The 21,317-nt window shown below is 56.1% G+C and overlaps 3 protein-coding genes and 1 pseudogene across 4 annotated transcripts; 3 read left to right on the top strand and 1 right to left on the bottom strand.

Moving 5' to 3' along the window:
* The first annotated feature begins 86 nt into the window (after positions 1-86).
* Positions 87-10,155, top strand: LOC115247959 (GRB10-interacting GYF protein 2-like). Its single transcript, XM_029831102.1, has 28 exons — positions 87-211; positions 1,986-2,043; positions 2,165-2,318; positions 2,429-2,524; positions 2,635-2,743; positions 2,884-2,989; positions 3,055-3,095; positions 3,175-3,210; positions 3,288-3,464; positions 3,528-3,739; positions 3,837-3,972; positions 4,054-4,179; positions 4,384-4,553; positions 4,828-4,984; positions 5,067-5,233; positions 5,741-5,832; positions 5,909-6,037; positions 6,117-6,274; positions 6,340-6,440; positions 6,764-6,904; positions 7,045-7,209; positions 7,289-7,525; positions 7,666-7,788; positions 8,091-8,530; positions 8,606-8,754; positions 8,840-9,033; positions 9,158-9,296; positions 9,405-10,155. Exons 2-28 carry the CDS (start codon positions 2,006-2,008, stop codon positions 9,470-9,472), a joined length of 3,861 nt encoding a protein of 1,286 aa, XP_029686962.1. The 5' UTR covers positions 87-211; positions 1,986-2,005; the 3' UTR covers positions 9,473-10,155.
* A 414-nt stretch (positions 10,156-10,569) lies between these two features.
* On the top strand, positions 10,570-15,029 carry snorc (secondary ossification center associated regulator of chondrocyte maturation). Its single transcript, XM_011619497.2, has 4 exons — positions 10,570-10,732; positions 11,564-11,713; positions 11,808-13,873; positions 14,046-15,029. Exons 3-4 carry the CDS (start codon positions 13,145-13,147, stop codon positions 14,250-14,252), a joined length of 936 nt encoding a protein of 311 aa, XP_011617799.2. The 5' UTR covers positions 10,570-10,732; positions 11,564-11,713; positions 11,808-13,144; the 3' UTR covers positions 14,253-15,029.
* A 37-nt stretch (positions 15,030-15,066) lies between these two features.
* Positions 15,067-18,719, bottom strand: LOC115248024 (integral membrane protein 2C-like). Of its 2 annotated transcripts, none has more exons than XM_029831397.1 (6): positions 18,468-18,719; positions 17,150-17,287; positions 16,871-17,059; positions 16,683-16,793; positions 16,451-16,601; positions 15,067-15,917 (listed from the first exon to the last, which is right to left on the bottom strand). In XM_029831397.1, the coding sequence occupies exons 1-6, from the start codon at positions 18,552-18,554 to the stop codon at positions 15,826-15,828; spliced, it is 768 nt and encodes a 255-aa protein (XP_029687257.1). In that variant the 5' UTR covers positions 18,555-18,719; the 3' UTR covers positions 15,067-15,825. The 2 variants fall into 2 exon arrangements, with proteins under 2 accessions (XP_029687257.1, XP_029687256.1); XM_029831396.1 differs by having other exon boundaries at positions 16,871-17,062; positions 18,468-18,707.
* An 849-nt stretch (positions 18,720-19,568) lies between these two features.
* Positions 19,569-20,751, top strand: LOC101062140 (transcription cofactor HES-6-like; annotated as a pseudogene).
* The last annotated feature ends 566 nt before the right edge of the window (positions 20,752-21,317 follow it).

Here is a 21,317-nt window from a genome sequence, read left to right as displayed (position 1 = left end):
GCGGTCACGTGACTCTCACTCGGCCATCTTGTGGAAGACGGAGAGAGAGAGAGCGAGAGAGAGAGACAGTGTAGGAGAGAGAGAGAGAGCTGAGAGAGAGACAGTGTAGGAGAGAGAGAGAGCTGAGAGAGAGACAGTGTAGGAGAGAGAGAGAGCTGAGAGAAAGCCACATAACTCGCATACAAATCTTGTGCTGTCAGAACAAGCTGAGGTAAGACAGCAAAAGTTTAGTACACTAGCAGGGACAAAGTTGTGCGTTTGGGTGACCTGGCTTGTCAGAAAGCCTTTTCCCGGAGAAGTGGGGTGCCTGTGACTGTTAGTAAACCACCATGTCGACTTGGCCTCGGAGCACCGAGCTCCGGTGCCGCTCCGTGCGCGTCCCGGACGCGTGAAGTGCGGGGTCGTTTGACAAGGAAATGTTGTTGTGGCTCCTGGCTGCTCGGAGGCCGCGTGTTGCTAGTTAGCTTACCTGTTAGCTTCCTGGCTGAAGGTGTTAGCGATTGTTGTGAGAGACCCGTGTTAGATGAGTAATACATCGTACTTACCAGCTACCATCGGGCTGTAAAATAACGTTATTACACATGTCGCCACGTACTCCATTACATTCGCGACGTAGAAACACTGCTAGCCAGCTACCAGACCAGCTAGCATGATCGCCATTAGCTGTCGTATCACCTATGCTGTCTTTTAACAGGTTAACTATTGGAGCTGCTGTTTCCTCTCGGAATCATCGTCTAAACACTAGGAAGCATCATGGTTTGTGTGGGAAATGAGCGTTTAATGACAGTCGTTTATGTAGATTGTCCACCTAATCAGTCGGGCTAGCTTGCTACGATAACTGACGTAGCATTAACCCATTTGGATTTGCTCCTAACCGCTCCAGGATAACGTGTCGTTAAGATTCTCCCTCCGATGAGAAGGGTGCTTAATGTTTCCCAACTAGATGCGCTGTTGTCATTATTATGGGCTTTGGTAGTTTAGGTTGACTGGCTCCACGTTCTCATCAGGCCAACTAACCGATTACCGAGTGTTAAAAGTCTGGTCTGTCATCTTTGGCCAACTTCAACTGCCCCCCACCCCACCCCAAGAGCCCTCTGTCAGGGGTTCCCCGGGTTGTCTTTCTAACGAGTTTGCACCCCAAAGGTTAGTTTGGTGAAAGCTGTCAGCTGTGTGACCGAGGGCTGCTGATGGTCACCTGTGCCCCCACCACGTGGTCCCCCTGCTCCCATATGGCCTCGCTGCACCGCCGCGCTCCCCCCAGCAAAAAGCTTCTGCTGAAGGGCTGTTGGAGGCAGTGGTTAGCTAAGGTGCAGCCCCCTCACACGGGTTAATTACAGGTGTCTGACACAGACAGCCGCCTCCCAAAATAGATGGTAATTGAACACTGTTGTCTGCCAGGGGGGGGGGGTGGGATGGATCCTGGGGGGGGGGGGGAAGGACCCGCAAGTGACCAAACACGTTGACGTCTCGGCTTGGTGAGAGGAGCAAAGTTGGGAGGGAATTTGGTTAAACAGAATAGAAGCTTGGCCTCAACCGTTGGGAAACTGCTGCGGAATGTTTTGGGAATTCCCAGTTGTTCAGTTTTGGTCGGAGACTCGGGAGCGTCTCATTGTGGTGAAACGTGCGTCTGTACGTGCGTGTGCGACACCCGGCTGTGCTGGCAGAGCAGCGTGGTCCTGGCCAGAGGTGCCCGGTGGGGGGGGGGCTGGTTAGCTGTTAGCATCAGAACCCTGGGAGCGCTGCTCACCTGCGTCCCGAGGTGGGGGCGTGCGCCCCTGAGTGAGTCCCGAGGTGGGGGCGTGCGCGCCTGAGTCCCGAGGTGGGGGCGTGCGCCCCTGAGTCCCGAGGTGGGGGCGTGCGCCTGAGTCCCGAGGTGGGGGCGTGCGCCCCTGAGTCCCGAGGTGGGGGCGTGCGCGCCTGTGCTCGGGTCATTTGTGTTCACGCTGTAACATGTTAACGAGTGTTTTCTCTCTCTTCATTTGTAGAAAATCAACAAAAAAAAAAAATGGCCGAAACCCAGACACTCAATTTTGGACCAGAATGGTAAATAAGCCGCCAGTTGTGGTTTTGTGTGACCTTTAGGCATGCCGCTCCCCGACCGACCTTTAGTGCCCCCCCCCCCCCCCACGTACTGCTGCTTTTACAGCCCATTGTCTCTCCGCAGGCTCCGTGCCCTGTCCAGCGGCGGCGGCGGCGGCGGCGGGAGCGGCTGTGCCGTTGCCTCCCCACCTCTTTCACCCGTGTTGCCAAAGTATAAACTTGCAGACTATCGCTACGGAAGAGAAGAAATGTTAGCACTTTATGTAAAGGATAACAAGGTTTGTGAGGCAGCAGCGTTCCCGATAACGACGCTGCGGCGCTTTTATCTCCCTCATGAGAAACATCAAAGCCTTGTAACACAACCACAAGATCCGCGTTGTCTCCTCAGATCCCCACAGACCTGCAGGACAAGGAGTTCCTGCCCATACTGCAAGAGGAGCCGCTGCCGCCTCTGGCGCTCGTGTCTTTCACAGAGGAGGAACAGGTGGGACGCCCTGGTCCTGGGGGGACGCCCTGGTCCTGGGGGGGGCTCAGGCTCAGATGGGACTGACGGAACCAGCACAGTTGACGTTCTTTGTCCCCTTTTGTCTGCAGAGAAACTTCTCCATGTCTGTAAACAGTGCGGCGGTGCTCCGGCTGACGGGGCGAGGGAGCGGGCCGATAGTGGGGCCGTCCAGAGGCCGAAGTACCTCAAGAGGTCGCGGTAAGAGCCGGGACGGGGGACCTTCATTTTGGTTCAGTTGGCCTGAAGAAGAGTGAACAATTTAGTCCTTGTTTTGGCCCATTTGGCCCAGAACCTGGTTGTTGGGCCACTGACCCCTGTGTCCCCCTTTGTTGCTTCAGGCCGGGGGCGAGGAGACGGCGGGTTTTACCAAAGAAGCTTTGATGATGTGGAGGGTTTTGGTCGTGGAGGCAGAGAGATGCACCGTTCCCAGAGCTGGGAAGAAAGGTTGACCGCCACCGTGCACGTGCACCGTGCACTTACGCTTTGACCTCACGTGTGTTTTCCCTCAGGGGCGACAGAAGGTTCGAGAAGCCCGGGCGGAAGGACCCAGGTGGGTGTCAGGTTGTAGTTGTTGGCATGATCAGTGCACGACGTGCACGTTGACTTATCAGCTTCTGCCCTGTGTGCAGCCGAGGCGGCGCCGGGACATTTCCAGATGAACCACGGTAAGATCGGCTGCCGCACGCTTACTGGCCCCGCCCCTGGCCCCGCCCCCGCCGCCGCTCACACGTCCTCTTTGCAGTCCGCAGCACCTACGAGGACGGAGGGGCGGTCCTGCCGAGGAAGCACGACTTTGCGCGCACGGGGAGCGAGAACTGGCGCTCTACCCGCGATGATCAGAACGGCGAGGACGACGAGGGGGGGTGGCGCTTGGCAGGGTCCCGTCGGGACGGCGAGCGCTGGTGTCCTCCCAGCCCAGGTGAAGCCGAGGCAGCACGCCGGTAAATCCCGACGGCAGCCGTTAACGTATGGAATGTTCCAGATGGGCCGCGGTCGGCCGGGTGGAGGGAGGTCCCGGATCAGCGCCGCCGCTTCCCCTTCGATGCCCGAGAAGACGAGCGCGGCTACAGGAGGCCGCGGTCGGGCAGCGGCAGCCTGGAGGACGAGCGGGACAGCCTGCCGGAGTGGTGCCTGGAGGACGCCGAGGAGGAGGCGGGCACCTTCGACTCCTCGGGGGCTTTTCTCTCCCTCAAGGTGAGCTCTCCCCCCCCGCCCACCACTGAAGCGCGAGAGGGTGTGCACGTTTGTGTCTCTCTGAGCACGTGTTGAGTTGTGGCTGGTGTCCACTCAGAAGGCCCCCAAGGAGCCCATTCTTGAGGAGGCGGAGCTGGAGTTCCGGCCGTTAGAGGAGTGTGAGGAGGGCCTGGAGGACGAGGAGCGCCCGGAGACCAAAGAAGCTGAAGCCCAGAGAGAAGCTGTCCACAAAGGTCTGGCCGCTCGGGTCCACCCCATCATCTGGGCGCCGTGTCTCACGTTCATGGACACTCAAGTCTTCCTCTTTGTCTCAGAGGGGCCAGGAGTGTCAGACGCAGCCTCGCCCGTCGCCCCCCCCCCCGGTCTCGGAGTCCCAGGGTCCGGCTCAGCCCCTGTCCCAGAGCCAGGGTTTGAGACCAGAAGAGTCGGAGAGGCCTGCTGAGCAACGGTGCCCCCTGGAGGTGCCCCCAGAGCCCTGCAGCGCTCCCCTGCACGCCCCCATGGCCAGCGCCCTCCTGGAGTCCCTCCCCATGGCCCACGTTCCTACGCCTCATGCTGCAGGTGGGACCTGTGGTTCAGGTGGGACCTTCCGCTCTTTGATGTCTTTGATGCCTCCTCACGTCTGCTGTTCTGTTACGGTGCAGCTTCAGCGGCGCCACCTTCAGGCCAACTTCAGCCCCCAAAGCCTGGGGAGATCCCTGCTGCCCTCCCCAAGCCCTTGTCCTTCTCAGCAGGCGTGCGGGCCCCTATCAGCAGGCCCGGCCCGGCAGCGCAGGACCCCGACGAGGACGAGGGGCTGAAACATTTAGAGCAGGTACGTTGCTGTGGCTTTAGCTCCTTCTCCAGAGCTCCAGACCGACACCTGTGGAGACTAGAACTGTTAGAACGTTCCCCTATTTATGTTTCCATCAGCCCGGGAGCTAAATACTTAGTTAAATATAAAGTTACTCCTACGCATAATTAGTTGTTGTGGGAATAAAACCACTTTAGGGGATTGATGCAGGTGTTTATCAAGCACATTAAATAGCTTTGAGGTCGTTTGGCTTTAAGGGGATTATGGATAATCTGTTTTTCAAACTGTTACCCAGGAGGCGGAGAAGATGGTGGCGTACCTGCAGGACGGGGGGGTGGACGATGACAGAGTCACCGCTAAGACTGCGGACAAGCCCAAGCCTGCCGGGCTCCCGCTGACCCACGAGGCTGCGCTCAAGTGGTTTTACAAAGACCCACAAGGGGAGATCCAGGGTGAGGCTCGTTCCAGGGTTCTGTGGGACCCACGCAGGCGTTCATCCCACTCAACCTCTCCCCCACTCTGGGGCTCCTGCAGGTCCCTTCAGTAACCAGGAGATGACCGAGTGGTTCCAGGCGGGTTATTTCACAGTGTCTCTGCTGGTCAAAAGAGGATGTGATGAAGTTTTTCAGCCGCTTGGAGAGATTATGAAGATCTGGGGGCGAGTTCCGTTCGCTCCGGGCCCTGCACCGCCCCCACTGCAGGTGTGTGTTCCTGACAAACAGCCCAGTTTATTGCATCAGGTGTAGCTGGCAGAGCTGGCCTGAGGAGGGCAGCAAAGTCCACTCTTTCCTCCTGCCTCCAGTATTGTTTCAAAAGCTTCGTCCTCACTTCACTCATGGCTTTGAATCTTTCTCTGGCTGGTTTCTAATCATGTGACTGAGCTCCCTTTGAAGATTGATCCGGAGGAGCTGTTTAGGGCCTTTTGATTGAATGATGTAGTTTTATAAATGAGTGAGACCACAAACATGAGAGATGAAGGATAACCTTAAAGTAGCCTTAAACCTTTGCTGCCACCCTGTGGATAACAGTGGTATTGCGTCTTCTCACATTTGTTGCTGCTGCATATGTCAAAGGTCTTTTTATGTTGCCAGGCGATGGCTTCTTTGATGTTACTGCTGAGATATTCTGATCGTCCCAGTGACATTGGTGCCTCGTACGCAGCGGACGGGGTCTTGAGTGGTAACTCCTTGTCTTTTGGTTGGTGACAGGGGGACGGTGACCAAGAGCGACTGAAGAGGCAGCAACTTACTGCTCTCAACCTGTACCAACTGCAGCAGCTCCAATACCAATACCTCCTCAGGTACCCCTGATAAAGGATCCCGTCCTCACCCGGGTGGCTCCTTCCTGTCCTGTAATCCTCCGTTGTGACCCTGTAGGCAGCAGTATGCGCAGGCTCTGGCCCAGCAGAAAGCGGCAGCGCTCAGCTCGGCTCCTCTCCAGCAGCAGCAGCAGCACCAACAGCAGATCAGCCTGATTCTGCAGCAGTACCAGGCTCTGAAGCTAAGGTCGGCCACCTCCCGCCCAACCACGCCTCTTCAGAATGGCCTCTACAGATGTGTGACAATGTTTTCATGGTTTCTTCAGAGCCTCTGACAGCCTCCTACCTCCTGTTACCCGCTCCCTCTCTGTGCCCGATTCTGGTTCTGTGTGGGAAATGCAGAACTCTTCATCTCAGGCGTCCTGCACACCAAGCCTCCAGCAAGCGGCTCCATGTAGTGAGTTCCACCCTGGAAGTCTTTTACGTGAGTTTTTGGCTGTAAATCAAACGCTGCAGTGGTGTTGCAACATCCTCTGTTGTGGTCAGCAGCCTGGGATGGCGGCAGCGTCTGGGACCTGCCCATAGACTCCATGGCCCAGGCGCCAACCATCGAGCAGATGCAACAGTATGAGAAGGCAAAGACGGCCAAGGTACATGGCACACTCTCCTTTGGCTTCACCGTTGCGCAATAGTGGCCGATACAAGGTCGGAATGGTCGGTCGCCGCGGTCGGTCGTGACCCGGTTTTAAGCTGTCATATTTATACCGATGCTGTTGAACCAGTAACTGGACCCTGCTGGCACAGGCAGCACATAAATCTGCATCCTCGTTACAGTTTAACGTGTTCCTGGTTAAATAAAAACCAATAAATTCGTTCAATAAAGATTCCAGTGCTGGAAAAACCGTCCAAAGTTAAATGTAGTAATTTAACCAGGTGAGGAAATTCCTTTAAAGTGTAATAACTGCTCCGACAGTTGGAGCTGGAGAGGCGAGAAGCAGACATGAGAGCGAAACGGGAGGAAGAGGAGCGGAAAAGGCTGGAGGAGGCCCTCAGAGCTCGGCAGGAGGAGGAACGGAAGCGATTAGAAGAGGAGGAAGTGGCGCGGCAGAAGCAGGTGAGAGATGTGGTGAAGCCGATGTGACGGCGGTCACAGTCGTGCTCCTTCCGCTCGGCAGTTTCTTCATTATTGCTTCCTTTCGTCAAATCTGCTCGGTCTGATTTTGCATCAACATCCGCTTCTGTTGTAAATCTCAGGAGGAAGCGTTACGGCGGCAGCGAGAGCACGAAGAGGCCCAGCGCAGGAAGAGGGAGGAGGAGGAGCGACTGGCACAAGAGGAGGCCCTGCGGAGGTTAGAGGAGAGGCGGAAGGAAGAGGAGGAGAAAGAGAGGAAAAAACGAGAAGAATTCCTGCGCAAACAGGTGCTCGAGCTCATCTCAAGTTCTGCCTTCTTTTGGCCTCCTGGGCCCACGTTCACGCCAGCGCTGCGTCCCTCCTCAGCAGGAGGAAGAGCGCAGGAAGCAGGAGGAGCTGGAGGTGTTACGCAGGCGAGAGGAGGAGAAGCGAGCAGAAGAGGAGGCGGCGGCGGCTCAGCAGCAGCAGGAGGAGGAGCAGAAGAGGAGAGAGCAGGAGGCCCTCAGGCTGCAGGAGCTGCAGAGGCAGCGGCTGCAGCACCAGGAGGCCCTGAGGAGGCTCCAGCAGCAGCAGCAGCAGCAGCAGCAGCTGGCTCAGATGAAGGTAGGACGCACTCACGTCAGCCACCACGGCCGGCCCACTCACGGCCGGGCCGGCCCACTCACGGCCGGCCCACTCACGGCCGGCCCACTCACGGCCGGCCCACTCACGGCCGGCCCACTAACAGCAGCACCTTCTTACAGCTTCCATCCTCCTCCAAATGGGGCCAGCAGTCAGTCAGCACCGTCAGTCAGAACCAGAACACGCTCTCGCTGGCTGAGATCCAGAAACTGGAGGAAGAGAGGGAACGGCAAGCCAGGGAGGAGGTAAGGAAGCAGTGCCCAGAACCTCTCAGAACCGCAGAAATAGCTCATCTCAAGCCCGGCGCCTAATCAGGGCTCCCTAAAACGAGCTGTCGCCCCCCCGTGTCACACTGAGGTGGATCTCCTACACCACTAAATGTGGCCTTAATGTTGCCCGGTTCTGAGACCCAACACAGCCCTTCGGCTCAGTGCGGGGGGGCGAGACAGGGCTGAGGGTGTGCTCGGTACTCTGCATGTGGGGGGAGTTTAAACTCCACGTGCCCCCCCACCGTGCAGCCCAGCTGAAGCGTGTCCCGTCCCCATAGAGCCGGCGCCAGCAGCTGGAGCTGCTGAAGCTGCAGCAGCAGCAGGCGCTGCAACAGGCCCAGCAGCCTCAGGCCAAGCCCTCTGGCTGGGGGGGCGTGGCCAAACAACCCGCCGTCACCAAGTCGCTGGTGGAGATTCAGCGGGAGGAAGCTCAGCAGATGAAGCAGAGGAAGGAGCCGCAGCCCCAACACGCCGCGGTGACTCCGCCCAGAAGTGTAGGCGCCCGGCCGGTCCAGACCCCCCTCAGCACCTCGGTGTGGGGCTCCATCAGCACCAGCCTCTCCACCAACTGGGGGTCGGACTCCAGCAGCGTCTGGGGCGACCCCCACAACGCTAACATTGGCTTCTGGGACGACGCGGTCAAGGAGGCGGTCCAGCCGCCCCCCCAGCCCAGGAAAGGCAGCACGCAGAAGAACAGCAAAGGCAACGCCGGCCTCAGGTATTTCCCAGCCTCTCACACGCTCCAGCAGGAATAGAAGTGGTCCTCAGGTGCTTGTGTCTCACCTGTCCGCAGCGCTCTGAGTGGGCGGGCCAACAAGAAGGCAGAAGAAGAGGAGAAGCTGCTGAGGTTGTTCCAGGGGGTGTCCAAGAGCCAGCAGGACACCTTCATGCAGTGGTGTGAGCAAACGCTGCACACCCTCAACACGGCCAACAACCTGGACGGTAAGCCTGACCTTATTATGGGGTGTTGCTGGGGGGTTTCTGGACACCACACTCACCCTCCCCCCCTCCCCCGCTGCTCCCCCAGTTCCAACGTTTGCATCCTTCCTGAAAGAAGTGGACTCTCCGTACGAGGTCCACGACTACGTCAGGGCCTATCTGGGGGACACTCCTGAGGCCAAGGACTTTGCCAAGCAGTTCATCGACCGTCGTGCCAAACAGAACACTAACCAACACAAACCGGCGCCGGCGCCCCCGCCCCAGCCTCTGAGGCAGCAACAGGTGAGCGTCCGAACCCACCCGGGCCGGGCCGGGCCGGGCCCAGCTCCAGGCTCCGGCCCCTCGGGGCCGCTGCAGTTGTGACGTGTCTCTGAGCTGTTCACCATCGTCCCTCTTCTGCCGGCAGGATTCTGTCTGGGGTGGGACGGGCTCATCGCCTGTGTACCAGGGGAACCACACAGGTGTGCAGCAGCGCTTTGAGACGGTCACTTCGGGCAAGAAGAAGAAGAAGCAGAAGATGGTGCGCGCTGACCCCAGCCTTCTAGGTGAGAGCCAAGCCCAGCCTCCTGCCGTCACAGGCTCCTCCCCCCTCACCTGCAGCCGCCTTTGTTCTGTATCTCACACCTGATTTTGGCTCTTCTCTGATTTCTCAGGTTTTTCTGTGAACGCCTCGTCTGAGAGATTAAATATGGGAGAGATTGAGACTGTGGAGGATTTTTAAGGGACCACAGTCCAACACTGACTCATTTGAACAGCAGCTGCGTTACCTGACCCTCCACGGGCCCCTTGACCTCCCCCATAACCAGGGACCTGTCCCTCATCATGACCTGGAACCTCTGAAGCGGGGGTACGCTTCCCTTCTGCTTCTGCCCCTCTAATCTGACGGAAACAATCAAGAGAAGCGTCTGAATCAGGACAGGACCACGGGGGGAGCCCCCCCCCCCCACCCACCCCCACCCCCGGGGCACCCCCCCACCCCCCCGAAGAGGCTGCTGTCCCCTCAAACCACAGATGTCAAAATATGGCTTTGATTGTATGGAATTTTCTTTTACGTGTGGATGTTCTGTGGGGTTTGTTGGGTACTGAAGGGTTCGAGACATTACATCCATTTTTGTTCTATTTATTGAAAAGGACCCCCCCCACATCACTGCCCCCTCCCCCCTGCTGGGTGTTCAAGGATGAGGTCAGCCAAGTTGGATTCATGCCCACTTACGTCCTGTTTTAAGGACATGTTCAGACGTTTGGAGTAGTTATCTATTTCTTGTAAAATACTAGGCTGTTTAAAGGAAACCTTCGGTTCTGCATCTGTATTATAATATATGAAGATGATCTGCTGTCATACTTTTTTATTGCAGTATGAGATAATAAATCAAAGTGTGGCCTGTTCACACTGGTGTCTAAACACGTGGAAGTCGTCTGACTCTGCTCCGCCCAACAGAAAATAGTCCGGAATATTGGGAATACTACGACGATCCCAGGTGACCTGGAATCTTCTGGAATGTTCAGACTTCCCTAAAAGGGGAAAATGTTCAAATTTGAACCAAAAGCAGACTTCTAAATGTGTCCGAGCCGTGAGCCGTCTGAGGGCAGGTGTGACAACATCTGAGCACGGCTGTGTGTGTGTGTGTGTGTGGGGGGGGGCGGGTCCTGCCCCCCCAGACCAACGGCACGTCTCCTGGGTCGGCAGCGATGGAATGTTTGCCCCTCTCGCCCTGAGCTGAGGCCACTGTGGGTGTGTCCACTTGTGCTCCGCTCACAATGTCCACTCTGTGAGACACCTCTGCCCCCCCCCCCCCCCCCCCCCACACACACGTCTCCCCCTCGCCTGCTGCTCTCCTGCTTCTCTCCCACTTTTGAACGTGGTCGCAGGGTCCCGGAGCGTCTTCGCCCCGTCTCTCGGTCGTCATGGTTGACAGCGACAAACTGAGCAGATGCTTCCTGCTGGTGCTGGTGGGGCTGTCGGTGGCCCTGCTGCGCACAGGTGAGTCACGCGGCTGCTGCCGTCCACCGCGCTCCTGCGGCGGCGCCGCCGCTCTTTCACCTCTGTCTGCTCTCTTCGGACGCCGTCGGCGTCGTGGCAACGGCACGAGTCAACAGATGCTGGTGTGGTTCTGCGTGGTCCCTCCGGCCACGTGCCTCGTTCGTCCTCGTTTGTCCTCGTTTGTCCTCGTTCGTCCTCGTGCGTCCTCGTCTCATGTGGGGGAGTTAACACGCGAGGAAGGTGCGCAGAGGTGTGTTTGATGCCTCCGCGTCCTCAGACGTGAGGAGGCTGAATGGGTCGTGGTGCTGGTGGTCACTAGAGGAGCGTTGAGCCTCGAGAGGTCCGAGATGTTGGATCAAAGAAAAACATTTGAAATAAAAGTTGAGACGAGCACGAGTCCTGTTGGGCAATAGCTGCTGCTGGAAACACACAGGTGGAAAACCTGCTTGTTCTGTGTTTCAGCTTCTCGTTACATCATCGGCCCAGAAGGCGCCGGTTCATAAACAACTTTGTTTGTCCCCCGCTGACTCGCCGCGGCCTGATCTGGGTCTGGCCAGTCCTCCGCCCTCCTCGGCCGCACAGGCTGCCTTTTGTGAAGCCGGCTCAAGGCCTCATTGATGGCCGTCCTGGCCCCAGGCCTGGATCTACCGGGGCCAGGAGATCCAGGCCTGGGGGGGGGGACGCAGACCCCATCAGTTTAGGTTCAGGTCCTGAGAGGACACCTCAAGGCTTCCCTGTCAGGGGACAGAGGACAGGGGACGGGGGACGGGGTCTGAGAGGCTGAGGGCTGAAGCTGACACACGTTTCAGTGGCTGCTTCCTTCGCCTACAGAGACGGTGACAATATCCAGGGACACCCAGGACACCATCTCTGGAGAACCTCCCGGGGACGTCATCACCAAGGACCCCTTCCAGGACATGACGGGGCAGCCCTTCACCTTCGACTACACAGACAGCACACACGTCCCGGCCAGCGATGAAGGTTCAGCAAACATCAGAACTCACCTAGATGAGTGTTTGCTTTACTAACCCCCCCCTCCCCCCCCGTGTGTGTGTGTGTGTGTGTGTGTGTGTAGGTGTGCTGGGACCTGGAGCCATCACAGCCATCGTTATCGCCGTCTTCCTGGGAGCATCTGTCCTCCTGGCCCTCATCATCATCACACTCAGAAAGTTCACCGCTTCCTAAAGTCAAAACTTCTGTGTGTGTGTGTGTGTGTGTGTGTGTGTGTGTGTGTCTGTGTGTGTCTGTGTGTGTGTGCGTGTGTGTGTGTGTGTGTGTGTGTGCGCCCAGGCAGGGCCCTGATTTGCGCTCTTGAACGCCCCTCTGGTCGCTCCGAACGTTCCTGTTTTCAGTTTCCTTCATATATTTGTTTTTGTCCCAGTTGGCAGAGTTTGAAGAGGCTCTTTGTGCCTTCGTTTGCTTTTATTTCTGCATGTTGGTGCTTTTTTTTGTTAGTCGTGTTTGCTGAAATTTGTGGGTTATCCAATTTTAAAAAATTGGAAGTAGAGCAAATATGACTCAGATGTTACCAAGTGTGAAAGGTTGTGTAGTTTATTTTATGGGTCATTTTAATGGAAATAAATGGATTTTAGTTTCTGGGATCTTTTCACACAACAGAATCACCAGTACTCCCTTAATTTGAACACAATAAAGAGAAAATAAAAGTGATCCTTTAACAGGTTCTTCCGCCTTCTTTTGTAAAATGAAAAATGGTCTTTTTTCTCTTTTTCTTTGATCTCTGTGACCTTTCAATCAGTGGTGATTACCTGTTCTCTGGTTCACTGAAACCCGGAAGCCTTAAAATAATCAGAAATAACCTCACACACACACACACACACACACTCTGTTCAGCAGGCTTGTTGCAGTGACGCATGGAATGAAAGAGTCACCTGACCCGCCAACAGATGCCCAAACATCAAAGCCATCTGACGTGACATCAGGAGAATCACATGAGCTGCGTCTGCATTTTCAGTTGTGTAAATTCCTCTTCAGGAAGTGCAGCCCCGTCCTTTTCTCCTCCATGTGGGGCAGCAGGAGGAGGACCTGCCAAAGCTGAGGGACATTCAGGCTCCCAGAAGATGGATCTCGCGCTGACGTTTGAGACGTGCTTTCACTTTCTGCAGCGCCCGCCGGAGCGTCGACCCACAGACGTTGGCTCAGCGTCTCAGGAAGTGGTGGTGCAACCATGGTAGAGAAAACAGAAGTGCGTCTGGCACACACACAGACAGACAGACAGACGGACGGACGCACGCACGGCGGGGTGTCGCTGAGCCCTTTTTATCCTGATTTTGATGAGTTTGGAGATGCTGCAGAGCTGAAGGATTCAAGCTGGGGCCCTCAGAGGTTTCTGTGTAGGAGCGTCACTCACGGACAGGAACTCCTGAGTGGAGAACTTCGGCTCAACCGTCCGTCATGGCGAGCAACTGCTCCTTTGAAGCGGTCGACCATCTGATGGTGTACCTGGAGCTGGCGGTCTACGTGCCCATTTTCGTGTGCGGTTTTATCCTGAACGCCATGGCGCTGGTGGTCTTCTGCCTTCTTCTACGGAAATGGACAGAGTCCACCATTTACATGAGCAGCCTGGCTCTGATGGACCTCCTCCTCCTCTTCCTCCTTCCCTTCAAGATGCACGCCACCAGCAACCCCTGGCCGGCCCACCTCCAGCCTCTCTGCTCAGTCCTGGAAAGTTTGTATTTTGTGGGGATTTACGGGAGCATCTACACCATCCTGAGCATCGCCGTGGACCGCTGGCTGGCCATCTGCCACCCTTTCAAAGCCAAGCAGCTGCGCTCGCCACGGGCGGCCCTGGCGGCGTGCGTGGGGGTCTGGGTCGTGGTGCTGGCAGCGATCTTCCCCACCAGCTATCACTTCAGGGAGCTCGGGGAGACGGACTTCCACTGCTTCCACAGGTTTTCAGACAAGGGCTGGAACCCTCTGGTCATCAGCTGCCTGCTGGTGTTTGGCTTCCTGGCGCCAGCGCTGGTGCTGGTTTCCTGCTCGGCCCAGATCATCTGGACCCTTCAGCAGTCGGGCCAGCACAGCCCGCAGAGCCGAGCCTGCGTGAAGATCATCTACAGCAGCCTGAGCGCCTTCCTGCTGCCTTTCACCTCCAGTCACTTGGCCATCCTGCTGCAGTTCCTGGTGAGTTCCTCAAGTCCTCAAACATGTTCACAAGTTCCATTTGTGCGTTTTAAAAGGCGCTTTATTGAACTCCTGAACGCGGTGCAACCTAAGGCCGCGGGCAACAAATACACATCAAAGCAGCAAAGGCAGAAGAAGGTTTTTGACAGTGATGCTTTATCTTCTGACCCAGGTGCATCAGGGGGTGATCCAGGACTGCGGCGCCCAGCGCAGCATCAGCTTCTTCATCCAGATGAGCATGTGTGTGTCCAACGTCACCTGCTGCCTGGACGCTCTGTGCTACTACTTCATCGCCCACGAGGTGAGAAGCAGCAAAAAGACCTTAAAGCTCTCGGTCTTCAGGCAGAGAAGAACCACCTGCAGCACTTCAGAGGTCTGAAACAGGGGGGAAACGGGCCGGCGTGACAGCAGCTGGGCCCAAAGTTCAACATTCAGAGGAGAAAAACCAGCTTTTGGTCTGAGAACAGGAAGTGTTTGCATACACGAAAACCCACAAAGAAGCCTGTGAAACCAGGTCGCAAACAGGTGCCCTGAATGCTGAGAAGCTCAGAGACGTCAATGGAACAATGAGGGAAGGGGGGCACCGTCCCCGGGCCTGCAGCCCTCACCTGCGGCCCGTTGGTTCCAGTCCCTTTATGTTCCTAATCTGCACGAAACAGGAAGCATCCTGCAGGGAAACGTTCCTGTTGCTCTGGCGACGGAGCAGTTCAACATTTTGGTGTCAGTCATCATCCGTAGCGCCTGTGACAGATTTACTGCTTAGTCGTGTAATTATTGTGGCGGCACGAGCACCAACGCGCCTCAAACCTGCGCGGCGGCGGTCGGCCTCATGCCGAGGGCGGCGCCGAGCGCGTGACTGTAAACGTTGAAGATAAAACTGCACTTTCAATCTGGCTTTTAAATTTATACACATGTGTATTTTGTACATTTAAATTCAATTATGATTAAAACTCTAATCTGTTGTCAAATTAACTGTTATATGCAGAAGTATTAAAGTTTCTTCATTTAAAGCAGCTGCTGAATTATTGTCTGTTTTAGAAGGACAAACGTCATATTTGCAGTATAAAAATGATCAAAAGTGAAGTTTCTCGGACGAATCTGAGCGGCGGCCGGCCCAACGTCAGCCCCCGACCGTCTCCACGGCGCCCGGCGCCAGCTCCTCCCCCCACAACAACATCCACAACACACAACATGTTGATCCTGGTTTATTTTTCAAAGCGGCGAGATATTCCATGAAAATGTGTCTGTACAATGAGCGCAGTGATCCAGAGGGCGCCGGCGCTCGCTCCCGCCCCTGGGATGAATCCACCCTTCAGAGAGGGAAACATGGCGAGCAGTCGTGAGCCTTTGATGTCGTCTACAGTAAAAAGCCTTCTCGGCGTTCCCTCGGCGCCGCCTTTGGCAGCGGCGCTCTCACACTGTGGTTCCTGCCCCTCCCTCTAAAGCACGATTTACAGTCTAAAGCCATTTGATCCAACGAAGGGGGGGGGGGGGACCAAAGGAAAGGAAAGAGACGCAACACAGCTCAGTTTGAGATAAAAATCTATGCAAGTAACAATATGCTTTAAATAAGTACAGAATATTGCTTCGGTACAGCTGAAGTTACATACAGGCATCGTCAGAAACTACGTGAGGTAAGTTCGGCCTCTTCCGGCCTCGGAAATAAAAGTACCCGCGAAACAATGGTCAGCTGGAGCGCACGGTGGCGCGGCCCCCCCACCAGCGCCCACAGTGACAGGAAACTAAAGGTGGTGATGAGTATCGGGCACGCTCACGTCTCCTGACACGCTACAGGCGGATCACCTCTACACTGAAAAGGCTCAACAACAGAACTCCCTGGTCAGACGGACACGTTGAGACGAGCAGGTAAAGTGCAGGTAAAAGCCTAAAGAATTAGAGGTATGGTTTGGAATCGGCGTCGCTATTGGATGGCTGAGATTTCCGCCGCAGATTCAGACTCTGTCGCAGATCACAGTTTCGACCACGAACGTGTTCTCGAAGTGACGGATGCTGTGGCACGTCCTCGCCTCCCGCCTCTCCATGCCTGCAACACAGACAGACACGCGTGGTTAACTGACAGGCAGCTCCAGCCCTCGCCATAGCAAGGTAGCCCCGCCCACAGACGCCTGTGATCTCGCCCCATTTAGCTCAACCTGGGGGGGGGGCGGTGCGTCATGGCCACAGCGAATCAAAAGCAGCAGCAACACCGACTTCACCCGCCTGCATCACTGCCTCCTCCACAGTGTGGATGTTTCAGTGACTCACGATCTGTAGCAGGAAGTTCCCAAGCTGCCCCCCCCCCCACACACACACACACACACACTCACACACACACGCCGTGATAGCTGGTGGCGGAGGACATCACGCTACTGAAACTGTCTCAAGTGCTGCTGGGAATATTTCCATATTTGGTTCTGGCTGCGTTTGTGTCCGGTGTGACGGCGCCCAGCGGCGCCGTCACACCGGATTTCCCTCTGATTCACCGGGTCTTGCGGGCGACCACGTAGGCGCCACATGGCGGCCTGAACGCCAGTTGCTCGTGACTTCGCGGGTCATGCTGGCGAGGCGTGCACTCACGTCGGCGTTGGCTGCGGCGCCGGAGGCGGTAGGTGTCTTTGCCGTAGCACAGCCGGTGGATGAAGGGCCCGAGCTGCCTCATGTTCCTCACCCTCCCCGTCACCATCATCTCCTCCTGGACGATGTACGTCTGCGGGAGGTACGTCCCTCTCTGCAGGACAAAGGGGCGCCAACAATGAGAGAGGGGAGTCCGCCCTGGGGTCCACGGCGCCCAGCAGTGACCTTGCCTCACCTTGACGTTGACGAGCAGCTCCCACAGGTTCCTCGGTGGCATCACCGTGGTGGTGTTGAGCTCGGTGATGTAGCATTTGTCCAGAGCGATGTCGTGATAAGCTGTGAGACCCTGGAACCGTCGTTATGGGGGGTTAGAACAGGTTATGCGGGTGTTACCACAACGTGCGGCGGCGGAGGAGGGCCTACCCTCTGGAAGTCGTGGATGATGTCGGCAGGGTCGCTGCCTCCAAAGTGCGGCACCGGAACGCTGATCTGCTCGTAGTTGTCATCAAGGTAGATGCCGACGTTCTCCTCCAGCTCCTGCCGGCCCCTCAACGGGGCGTAAATGGAATCCTCGTAAACGATCCGGCAGTGGAACAAGCTGTCTTCTGGAATCTGCTGCGGGGCCAAAACAGCTGCGCGTTAGCACGAGTCGGCTCCTTCTCTGGACTCTGGACCAGAAGCTGAACCTGAAGCTGAACCGACCTGAGCTGTGGAGTAGTGGCGGTAGATGTAGACGGAGGCCGTCACCAGCGCCGAGGTGAGGACCACCAGGCCCAGCGTCAGGCAGCACAGGCCGCTTGGGAACTGTCTCTTGGGACTGACGGGAAGAACCAGCTGTTCCTGGAAGGAGGAGCAACATGCTTGTGAGTTTACCGTAACGACGACGCCTCTGCCGGGAGACGTTCACGTGGAAACGCTCCCGATGACACGAGTCCAGAGGAAATTCTGACAGGAGCAGGCTGCCAACGGGTTAGTCAGAGGAGGAGATCTGGTAGACGTAGGATGGACGAGGAAGAAGACGCACCAGCTGCCCACCCACAGTCTCACAGTCGATCTGCTGGCTTTCCCTACTACTGTTGCCATGGAGACGGGAAGCAGGGAGGACAGATTGTGCCAGGCTCTGACGGAGATGCTGGCACGTGGCGTCTGGGTCTATTCTGAGAGGCCTAATTCCACTTTCTATATTTGAAGTTCGCCCTCAGTGGGGCCTGATGCGTGGAGTCCCGCGGCGGAGGCGGGCGTATTTATAGAGCGACCGGCGCCACCTGTGACGCCACTCGCAGCCCTTTGTGACGTAGCAAACCGGTGAGGGATGCTGAGAGGAGCAAGACGTGCGTCATCCAGCGTCTGCGGGCCTGAGGTGATGCGAGACGTGCAGACATCGAGAGAAGGCGGCGAGCAGCCTGGCGTCCATCACCGCCTGCTGTTGCGGCGACTCGCTCGCTCTGGCTGTTTTAACGGTCGTGATGCTCCTGTTTCCAATGTGCCGTGGACACAGAGGCAGGATTCACATCCAGCACATCCGCTCCCTCGCTGCCACCTGCATGACGCCAGGTGACGTCACAGGCTGGTGCAGATGTGACAGTTGTGGTCTCCTGGTTAAAAGGACAGGCATCAACTCTGACAGAACTCCGTGCACGCGTCAGGAGCCGTGCGCCAGCTACAACTGTCACCTGCAGTCCCTCCTCTCGCAAGGTGACGTAATGTCAATATTCATGCTATAGCTTTTGCCTTTAGCATAGGATTGGCTGCTATTCCTGATAAATAGTGCCAAATACAATGCAAAAGAACTTGGACTTATTTACATGAATATATAATTGCACCTATTGAAGTATTGCATGAGTGCATATTTTGAAACATACAGGAAGGCGACTGCTAAACCGTGTTGGATTCACGTCATAAATCCTATTAAAGCACATGATCACGCACTCATATGACAGCATAGCGGGTCGACAGGAACCTACAGACACAAGAATCAGAAGATTCAACACAACGACAAGAAGAGAGCAGCCACACTCACGCTAGCTTGAGGTATCCTGATCTGCTCTCCATCCACGTCTTTCTCGGGCTTCTGCGCCGACACTGGCTGGAAGGTGATCTTCACCATGCTTGTTTGGTTCGGTGTCGGACGGCTTTGTCTCAGCGGGTCCAGTGAGCTGCTCTCCTGCACCGAACCGGACACTTTATATAGCGAAGCAGCAGCGTCGCCCCCGGGCCTCGGTGACGTCACAAGCGCGTCCGCTCTGACGAACGAGCGCTGAGTGGGCCCGGAGGAAGCGCCGCCTCTGTGCTGTCACAATAAGAGCGCCCGTACGGACCAGTCCTTTCTGCTGGGCGGTAGACCTGTTGTTTCAACCTTTTAAAAATTCGGTTCCATCCGCTTAAGTTCCTTATCACGTGGTTAAAGTAAAAAAGTGTGTTTGTTTGCTGCTCGGTTGAAACCCGCAGCATCGTGCTCTTATTGTGAAGGCAAACACCCAATAAGGCATTGTCTTCCGTGTTTTATTTAAAGCTGCGTCCCTGTTGTCGGCAGCATCATCCGGAAATGTAGGAATGGATCAAAGTCTCGTCCAGACTGGGCCAAACTGTTGTTGCTGTTGTTATTATTATTATTATTATCATTATCAGCATTGTTATTATTGTAGTAGTAGTAAGATTTGTATTACTATGGGTTTGTGTAGTAACCAACAACCATGACAAAGCACGTCTGCATTTCAGACCTTTGCAGCTCATTCAAGACAAAAACGTTGAAGTTGAAGACGTTTAACTTGACAACGCGGTGATGTTGGTGCCCGCAAAGCTTCCAACACAACAGGAATCGGCCACCCGGCTCGTCCGGTTTGAGAGTGCTGGCTCATCAGGATCAGGAGCCCTGACTCACGGGTGTGATGTGCGTGTCACACTCGTGCAGCACCGCCTAATTCAAAGGAGAGAAGCGGGTCGCTCATAATCAGGCATGAAAGCGACCCAGAGCAGAACCAGTCCCCCCACCGGGGACGCAACGGGACGGCCGGAAACCGATTCATGAGTCTGCTTCTGACGGGTTGATGGTCCCGCTGCAGGGGTGGGTGCAGAGAAACCCACCCCACCCCTGCGACATCCCACTAACTCCAAACTACCCCCCCCCCCCCCCCCCCCCCATTCACATGTAAATGAGCATATATGAGCCCCTGCGCGGCCGAGTCTGTGGGCCATTGCGCCACCGACCGTCTCTAACGGCTCTCTGGACCTGGACCAACATGGCCCCGCTGCGCAGCAACGCCGACGGTACCGACAGAGGAGATGGGCTCGAATCAGACCGAAAGGTGAGGGGGTCCTGAATTAAAGTAACTCCGAAAAGTCTCCGTTGATCTAACGGGAGGGGGGGGGGCGCCGCTGCTGTTGCTGTTTCTGGCGCAGGCGAGGGAGCCGCTGGTGGAGAAGAAGAGGAGGGCTCGAATCAACAAGAGCTTGGAAGAACTCAGGCTCCTCGTCGCTGAGCCGGATGTGAGAGAACATTTACAACTGTTGGTTCCATCCAGAAAAGGTGAATAGAGCCTCTGAGTCTTTGCCGCTGTGCTCAGTTGCAGTCAAAGTTGGAGAATGCTGAACTCTTGGCCATGACGGTCAAGCGCGTGGAGAACATCCTGCAGGACCCGACTCCAGGTAACCTCCACCCACACCTTCACGCCATGAAGCTGCGCCCCAGGTGGCTGCTCACGCCTCAGCCTTCCTGATCCATGTCCCCTGCAGACGCGGAAGCTTCCAGCCGGGAGGCCTGCGAGCGCTTCACCGCTGGCTACATCCAGTGCATGCACGACGTGCACACCTTCGTGTCCACCTGTCCCGGGGTCGACCAGACCTTCGCCGCGGAGCTGCTGCACCACCTGATGGAGAGCATGCCCTTGAACGACCAAGAGCGTCAGCGGGGGATCCCGGACGCTCTGAGCACTCGGCCCCCGTGTGGGGGGGGGGTCGGCCGCCTGGGGGTCCCCCGCACCGTCCAGCAGCGATCACCCCTACTCGGACCTGGACGAGACAGAATCTGAGCAGAACCACTTTTCCTCTTTAGACGAGGCTGAAAGTCAAGATCTCAGCTTTTTTTCCGGGGCTCCTTCCAAACCCACCTGGAGGCCGTGGTAGACCCTCCAATCACTGGGAACGATGCTTCACACCTGTGTGCACCTGTGTGCGCGTGGGTGAAGATGTACTGATAGTTGTGTGTAACTTATGTTAGAAAGTTTCACCCTGATATTAAATATCAGCCAGTGGAAAGTCGCTGTCAGCTCTTCTGAGTAAGGTGTAATAAATATCTTTTTTTGGTGTTTTCGTCTATTTTTGTAGAAGTTCCTTCCAGAAAAGCCTATTCACACACACACAGAGTGCACGTCTGCCCACACACGGCTGTTTCTAAGACATTGTATTACTCTGCACAATTGTGGGCCATGCGTGTGCACTGGTTCCCACGTTCAGTTTGCTCTCCGTAGGCACTGGTGAGGTGTGACATGAGTAATCTCGCTCCTTTTATAGGCCTGCTCGTCGTTCTGCTTCTGATGTTGCGCTTTGAAAAGGAGGCTTTACTGAGCATGTTGCACACTATCGCTGTTCACTTACCACCTTCACCTCCAGTTACCACCTCCAGTTACCACCTTCACCTCCAGTTACCACCTCCAGTTACCACCTTCACCTCCAGTTACCACCTTCACCTCCAGTTACCATCTTCACCTCCAGTGACCACCTTCACCTCGTTGATGGAGGGAATGTGTAGATTAAATCATGCTAGGAGTGCTTGTGTCAGACGGGCCCCCGGAGCTCCTGGTGAGAGCAGCAGACGCAGCCTTGCCTCCACACAGTCGGGCCCCCAACGGCAGATGAATAAGAAAAGAGGCCC

The sequence above is a fragment of the Takifugu rubripes genome, chromosome 22 (assembly GCF_901000725.2).
Source record: "Takifugu rubripes chromosome 22, fTakRub1.2, whole genome shotgun sequence".
Classification (NCBI taxonomy): Eukaryota; Metazoa; Chordata; class Actinopteri; order Tetraodontiformes; family Tetraodontidae; genus Takifugu; species Takifugu rubripes.
Note: the sequence above shows the minus strand (reverse complement) of the source record. Positions and strands in the feature narration are given on the sequence as shown.

Bases quoted from the DNA above. Each gene is read 5' to 3' on its own strand.
- LOC115247959 (XM_029831102.1), top strand. From the start codon at position 2,006: ATGGCCGAAACCCAGACACTCAATTTTGGACCAGAATG. The intron at 3,465-3,527 runs GTGAAGCCGAGG...GGAATGTTCCAG, and splicing joins CTGGTGTCCTCCCAGCCCAG to ATGGGCCGCGGTCGGCCGGG. The intron at 7,789-8,090 runs GTAAGGAAGCAG...CCGTCCCCATAG, and splicing joins AACGGCAAGCCAGGGAGGAG to AGCCGGCGCCAGCAGCTGGA.
- snorc (XM_011619497.2), top strand. From the start codon at position 13,145: ATGGCGAGCAACTGCTCCTTTGAAGCGGTCGACCATCTGATGGTGTAC. The intron at 13,874-14,045 runs GTGAGTTCCTCA...CTTCTGACCCAG, and splicing joins CCATCCTGCTGCAGTTCCTG to GTGCATCAGGGGGTGATCCA.
- LOC115248024 (XM_029831396.1), bottom strand. From the start codon at position 18,554: ATGGTGAAGATCACCTTCCAGCCAGTGTCGGCGCAGAAGCCCGAGAAA. The intron at 17,288-18,467 runs GTGAGTGTGGCT...TCCTCCTTCCAG, and splicing joins TCAGGATACCTCAAGCTAGC to GAACAGCTGGTTCTTCCCGT. The intron at 16,794-16,870 runs GTAGGCCCTCCT...CGACGGTTCCAG, and splicing joins TCATCCACGACTTCCAGAGG to GGTCTCACAGCTTATCACGA.